This window comes from Cyphomyrmex costatus, unplaced genomic scaffold (assembly GCF_001594065.2).
Source record: "Cyphomyrmex costatus isolate MS0001 unplaced genomic scaffold, Ccosl1.0 scaffold141, whole genome shotgun sequence".
NCBI classification, from domain to species: Eukaryota; Metazoa; Arthropoda; class Insecta; order Hymenoptera; family Formicidae; genus Cyphomyrmex; species Cyphomyrmex costatus.
Genome location: NW_017275402.1, coordinates 1,241,952 through 1,249,905, shown reverse-complemented (window position 1 = coordinate 1,249,905; position 7,954 = coordinate 1,241,952). Strand labels below are relative to the sequence as shown.

Genomic DNA, 7,954 nt, shown 5'->3' with positions numbered 1-7,954 from the left:
AGATAAATTAATTTGTTAGATTGCATTGTCAATCTAACTAAAGTAATATTACCGCGGTAGTTATTTAGAGTTGCGTTGTAAGTCTGAAAAAATGTTCGGCATGCGATTGAGAGAAACTACATACGCGATATATAAATTCACACATAATGATAATAAGCATCTTGATCTAGCTTTGACCGATAGGCTTCGCTTTGTGCTTCCTTCTTTCTTGTTATAATTTATCTACTTTATTGTGGTGTATAATATAAATCAACTTTTTTCATTCCGCAACCTATTTTCCTTCTTGTATTCAACGATATCCTTATTATTTTTCGTATAAACTTGCACCAATATTATTTAATAAAAGCTCGACTTGATTTGTTCGTTTGTGATTGCTTGTAAGTAATTAATCTGTCCAGTATTAGAATTCGTTATCAATAGTAGCGTCAAAAGTTAATAATAATCACAAGTTTTTGATGATTAAATCAATAATATAGTTTATTTTTGTAACGCTGATTCGATTCCTTTAATCCCTTGACATATTTGAGTCTGTGTACAAATAATTAAGAGACGTGGCATAGAAATCCCGTTACGATGGTAATAGTGAAAGAATCATGTATGCTCCCAAAAGATACATTGCCAAGATTTTTGATAAAATAAAAATTGTGAAATGCTCTGGACAGTTTGAAAGTCGTTTTTAAATTTTTTTTTCTTTTTTTCTCTCAGATTAAAAAATTTTTCTCTTTTTTTGTTATGATTTTTTTAAATCATCGTTTCATTTTTATTTACCCTTGCTTTTATGATATTCTCCTAGCATGTGAAATCTATATATATGTAATGAAGTTACCCAGTATAAAATACTGCTATGCACATTTTTATGTAGCACAAAATTTAGTTTTTCAAAAAAATAAATTTTGAAATATTGACAAACGTATATTGCACATTTTTCCTGTTAAAAAATAATAAATACATATCATTATCAAATGTATTACATTACCAAATGTATTTAGTAACTTTTATACTTAACTTTGATATATTCAACTAATAAAATCCAGTTTTAAAATATATACACGTAGATATTACTATCTTATACCTAATTTATAATGATTAATATAAAATAACACTAACTATTTTATTATATATAGAAATAACGCGTAAAAATAATTATAATTAACATACTACAATTAATATAACATAATTTACAAATATTTATAAAAATAAAGAACGTAACTAAATTTAAAACAAAAAGACGTATTATTTTTTTAGATTTGGACCAGCTTTTGAGATTCTGCTTAACTGTGCGTCGTACATAGAACACATTTAATAGACTTTCTCTCTTTTATAATTTTGTATTTAGAACATGAGGTGCAAGATCAATCCAAAAATATTAAATAGGTTAAAGTACGTTATGACAGCTTATGAAAAAAGTTTTGCCAATAGCATACTTATTCTTTAGGACTAAATTATTAACACTAGTCCAATTGAGCCAACTTGAACAGATTTTGGACATTCAGCCATGAATAGGCATCAATTCTTAAATTTGACGTGATCATTTTTTTTTTATACAACAACAAATACTTGTTCCAAGAGTTCGAAAATGAAATGTTCCACAGACTAAAAAACAGAGAATTGAAAGAGACACATTCCTCATTCCAAATATCATTTTCTTATCGTAAAAAGTTTTCATTTTCTAATAATTATTTTTTTTTAATTTAAAGAAAATAGAAAACTAAAAGTGTGTCTTGATAAATCGAAAATGTCAATTTTTAGGTAACAGATAAGAATTTGATATAATTTCATTATACAAAATCTATTTTCTTTCTTCTGATTATGTAACGATATTTTTTTCTTGGATGTAAAGATTTTATCTCGAATTAATAATATTTAATGTTATAAGTAATTGACTTGTATACTAATGCTTGTATCAAATTAGAGCTAATCAAAAGAAAAAAACATAAAGTTTAGTGAATTTAGCTTTAATTGGCCAAGTTCACCTTCAATCTCAATCTTAATCTCTAATTTGATACGAGTATAAGAGTAACGATGGTCACGATACAATTAAGACAATGAATTTATACATGTCGATTTCTCGCTTTGAGAAAGAGCGTCAAAGAATGCAACAGCTTCCATCCTCCTGGACTCTCAAGACATTTTAAATACCACAGAATCCAATTGTTTCTCCAATAGTTCATACAGTCTTAGCACAGAAGCAATGAAATATTCCTAAGTTTCTTATTTCGATATTTAGCAGAACTTGACAGCAAAAACTTGAATTGAGATACAGTTATTAAAAATTAAAATACGGGCATATCTATTAATCATTTTTGCTTTAACGATCATAAAACGTAATAGAACTCAAAATTCAAGAGATATACAAGCTCCTATAATACCAATTTTGATTACTATAGTAGAACTTTTGTATCTAGTTTTTGTGTAAATTAGCATTCCTATTATTTGCATAACTAACGCTAATGAATTTTATTAACAAAACAATTTAATTTGTAAAACGTGATAAGTTTATTTTATTTTTTCATGACTTGTTTAACAACTTTTATAACTTCCATGACTTTTCATGTAATTTGATTTTTTATGCAACTTTGTTTGACTTTTCCATTTTTTATGCTTTTTAAATGTTTTTATCGAATAACGGCATCGCGAACACCGCATAGTTTCTTGATAGTTTCTCTGCATGAAAAATTCAGAGCGCATGACAATATTGTGGTTTTAATCAACTCGTAGTTTCTCGCGCGGAATTTTATATTAAGATAAAATTCACAACATTTTATGGTAATTTTTCATGGAAATTTCAAACTTAACTCGTGTTACCCTGGCATTGATCAACTAGCATTTTTCTTTTTAAGAAAAAATGTAAATCTCCAAGTTTATGTTTAAGTCTCATATTAAAACACGCACCAAAGGGCAAGATATTCGATGCATCTTAGCTGACCAAACTGATCAAAAATATGGCATAGTTTATCTTCTAAAGTGAGAAAACAAACTAATTTTTCAACATTTCCACAATCGTGTTTGACCCGCGCCATGCTGCTATATATTGCTAAATTTCTCTCCACTCCTTTATACGCGTATATAAAGAATACATATATACGTATGTGTGTTTCTATTATTATCATATACGTAGAATCTATGAAATGTGTTGTCGATGAAATTAACTTATGAATTATATATATATATATTAGTAGGAACAATTTCACGACGTACCGCGTCGTGCACGTTTAGCGGCGAATCTTCCTTTAAATTAACTTTTCTCTACGTCTCGCGAAAATAGAAGAAATCTCTGTCGCGCTAAGAACATTATGTTCGCGCAAGCAACGAACAATATACATTCGTTCCGTTATTCGAGAAGCCGTGTGTTTGAACGCATTTACGTCCAGTCTCTCGTCGCGAGATCGCGGAATAAGTTTAATCGCCTTTTATCGTAGTTCGTTAATAATTAGTGCAATTTACAATCTCGACCGCGCCGATTTTATTTTAATATTTTATTACTGACGTATGATAACTACCGTATTTTATCGTCTCAACAACAAACTTAAGTCACTACTTAACTATGTCATGGCAAGCCTAAAATACCTGTCCCAAAAGAGATGCTGCATGCAAAAGATGATAGGATGAAAAGGTAAGGTCAAAGAGAAACTAAAAATGGAACTAAAGCATTCCATATTTTTCTCTCTTTTTTTTAAGTTACTTGAAAAAACAGAATATAAGCAATAAATTTAGTTATAATTTGTGAAAATTAAGTCAAATCTTATAAGTGGGTCAACGCACGTAGTCTATACAGGTATGTATGTCAAAATGATTGACATACTTCAGTGCTTTCTTCACTCTCTCCGAACTCACATTTAATATACAATAAAAAAAAATTTTCTCGAAAAACAATTGCTTTTTCAATCCAAAGGATTAATTAAATATCAAAAGCGTGTATGTTACAATCGTGATGTTTTATTCACTATTGATATAGAGATGATTTAATTGTGATTCAGTTTTGCTCCACCGTTTTTCAATTTAAAATATATATAAATATAATGTTTATTCCAACAAGAATTTTATAACATGCCAATTGTTTTTGTAGAATAAGATACTAACTTACGCTTTCGTGTAATAAGATGCTAATTTGTATGTCCGTTTAATAAGATACCAACTCAAGTACCGTGCAATATGTTGTCGATTCTAGCTTTTCGATTTATTGTTGCAGATTTAATAAAATAATGTACATTTAAAGCTTTTATAAAATTTCTTTGTTACATTTTTTGTTGTACTATTAGTACATACAAATTAACAAATCAAACTCTTAACGATTTACTTTTGTTATTATAAATACATTATTATGAATATAGAAAAACCTGTTTGATTTCTAGATTCATAATAATGTATTTATAATAATAAAAAGTAAAAAGCGTGAATTGACAACACATTGCATGGGTACTTGAGTTGGTATAACCTTATTAAACGGACATACGAATTAGCATTCTATTGCACGATAAGCGCGAGTTAACATCTTATTCTACAAGAACAAATGGCATGTTACAACACTTGTTGGAAGAAACATTTTACAAATAGGAGGCGTCGATATAGAGAACAACATAATATTGTGCGTGTGTGTGTTTCGCTAAAATATTTATTTAAAAAATCCAATTATCTAAATAATCAATAAATAAATATCTAAACTTAAACAAATTGATGATGTGATTAATTACATTTAAGTTCCTTTAAAGAATAGTTAATTGGAGCAAGACTAAAACACAATTATTATCATAATTATATCGTGAATAAAATCTATAAGTTTTTAGGTGCGCCCGCAATTACAAGAATATTTCACGATCCACATCAATTTCTTTTAGTGAGCAGAAAACAGTTATGTATTAAACATTATTAACATAATTACACCACCATAATATACGAATGATATTTTTTGTTTCTAAGAATTCTTTTCGTCATTTAAATAAAAATCAATACAAAAATTGTACGTCAAATTTTTGTAAAAAATCTTATTGTTTATAATCATAAGTAATTTTTATTTTTAAAACAAAATAATAAATTATGAAAAAAATAATATTTAATTTATAAAATACCATATATATAATTTTCTGGATAATGTTTCAAGAAATTAAGAATTCATTCATATATGACGTGGCATTCATATTTCAATGTGTTCCAATTATATCTATATGTGCACGTGCATCCGATAGATACAATATGACACTAATTCGCTACGCACATTACCCAAATAAAAAAAATTTTAAAGAACTAAATGTTGTCTGAAAGTTTAATCTTTCTATAAATTTAAGCGATATATCTAAATATGTATTCAATACTTATAATAATAATAATAATAATAATAATAATAGAATAACAAACGTTAATTATCGCACTTAAATTTTTAAGTCGTTTAAACTTTTAGAAAGTAAATAGCAAAATTGCCTTGCCTAGTCATCATATTTGATATTTTAGAGCTTGCAACAATCAAACCTTGCGATCATTGTTGTTCTGCGATCCAACGGCGTACGTCATCTTCTCTCTTCATTTACTGAGATTCGTTAGTCTGTTCTATCATCTATTATGTGCACTGAGGTAGATGGATGGAATATTTGTGGCGTATATGTGTGAGTGCTCCATCGCGCACACGCGCTTGTGTATGTGTGAGTGTGTGAGTGTGTGTATGTGTATGCGCGCGCGTGTGTGTATATATGTATGTATATGTGTTTGCATATGCATAGTCTTGCATATATACATATGCTTACTTGTGTAGTGGCAATTAAATAGCTCTAATCCAACAAGTAAGCTTGTCCACGCACCATCTGTGTGTTGGCGTCAAAATACTTTAAAGACTTTTTGACTTTTCAAATATATCTGGTATCCAGTAACCTTCACGAGTCCTTTCACGCAATAATAGAGCGCGCAATAAGAAACAGAATCATCGATTGATTCTTCATATGGACGATCTGGCACATAAATTATCTTTCCGTATTTCATTAAACAAGAATTGTCGCGAACATCAATTTATACCGCAAACTGCAAATCATCTCGAAGAACTCGTCAGTAATTCAAAGATGCTCTTTAAAATCATTAGCTATTCTAAAAGGAAGGAATTATTCCTTTATCACTTCTGGCTCCTCATTCTCGCTAAATTCGTCATCATCCACACCAGACGATTCCCCTTCGTCGATAAGTCCACTGTGTCTGTCGAATTCCTGTCTGTCCTCATGAACGACTCCGGAGCCTCGACCCTCGTCTCTGCCGATTATTGGATAATCCTCCAAGCTACGACTGCCGTGCTTTTCTAGACTCATGCGCATTTTAGCGGCATGTGCTACGGCGGCCGCATGCTCTGGACCAAGTCCTATCGCTGATAGACCAGAATTTATTGCAGAATTCTCTGCAATAAACTGTAAATAGGTGTCCAAAAGTGCCGAACCAGCAATCGCACTAGTATTGTGGCCTGAATGATGACTGCCATGTGGCAATGGCGCCATGTTGAGATCACCATTGCCATGCATAGAATCCAAAGACTTGGGGACGATTGCTGTCGAATTCTTGCTATTGCTGCTACTGTTGCTGTTGCCGCTTACCTTAGTAATGACGGTGTTTGAAAGTGGCGAACTATACCTAAGGCTAAGGTCTTCTGGATCATCGCCACCGCAGCTATCAATTTCGGATGCACCTGCACGAGGTGGTTCCAACCTCATGTCGCTTCTTCGTGATGCTGTTGGGCTGGCTCGTGCGCGAAGTTCAGCCGGACTCACCTTGACTCCAGCTTTAGCTAATAAACGGGACGCCAACTCCGGATCGAATTTACTGGGCATCGGCATAACTGGAAGATCTTTCGTACTGATGCCTCGGTGTTGTCTCGACATGTGTGAATGTAGAGAATTCCGAGACTTTGCCACTGTTCCACATAAAACACAGCGATATCCCGGACAGACTGTATGTTTGTCTTCCAAATGAGTGCGCAATGTATGTGCTGAACGATACATCTTTCCGCACTTCGGGCAAGGCCTAGGATCCGTTGCACGAACTCGAATCATATCCAGACTTCGTCGAGCGACTGAAAATAAATGACGGATGGGTAAGAGAAGTATTCACGTATCTACTTACTTATTATGGAAGAAAGAAAATTGGATCATTGACTAGTATGCAATCGACTGACAATGATTCCAAAAATTTTATTCTGTCGTTATCTCTTTTTGAAAGCAATTAATTTTATAAGAGCCATTCTATATTAGATAATTTTCAATTTTGTAAATAATTAAAAATAAAAATGATATCGTCTAATTTATATAAGATTTTATATGTTGAATTGAGAAAGATAATAAGAATAATGGAAAAATTGTTGATGAAACAAAAAAGTATTTACTTAAAAATATAAAAATATGATAAGAGTGAAAAAAATTATATGAGGCTATTTTCTTCTAAAATCGATTATACCGGTGCTGCAATCAATGGGGTGTTATAACTATTTATAAGAGATTGTGGAAATATAATACTCTGAATTTGTGTCTGAGTACTTTTTATTGTACAAAGCATTACTTAAATAGTATAGACTTTATTTCGTACATCTTATATATATATTTATATATATATATATAGAAGCTAGTATTTGCTAAAATAATATGTACGGTATTCTATACATTATTTATAGTACGAGTTGTTAGCCAGGAAGAAAAAAACTAATAATAAATAATATTAAATTTAAAATATGCTTTGTTGCACAGATACTTTGCAGCGCTCGATTTTCTAAACAATATAATATTGAGTATGTAATACATTTAGTTAAGTGTAAATTAAAAAAAAATTTATACAAATTCTGTCTAACCATTAACTCTTTTCTTTAGTTTGTCTCCAATTTGGCTTATGTAGTGTTTTTATTTAGCATTTGAAACACATAGAATCATATTGACAAGAAACTATGTGCTGAATAAGTTATTCAACGCTATGATAAATCGTTATTTTTCAGTGGAAA

At 30.6% G+C, this 7,954-nt stretch overlaps 1 protein-coding gene across 1 annotated transcript; it reads right to left on the bottom strand.

Moving 5' to 3' along the window:
- Positions 1-6,083: 6,083 nt before the first annotated feature.
- Positions 6,084-7,019, bottom strand: LOC108783100 (protein abrupt). The gene has a single exon (XM_018551569.1). The coding sequence runs from the start codon at positions 7,017-7,019 to the stop codon at positions 6,084-6,086; it is 936 nt and encodes a 311-aa protein (XP_018407071.1).
- Between the last annotated feature and the right edge of the window lie 935 nt (positions 7,020-7,954).

What these genes read in the sequence shown, in the direction of transcription:
- LOC108783100 (XM_018551569.1), bottom strand. Translation starts at nt 7,019, where the DNA reads ATGATTCGAGTTCGTGCAACGGATCCTAGGCCTTGCCCGAAGTGCGGA.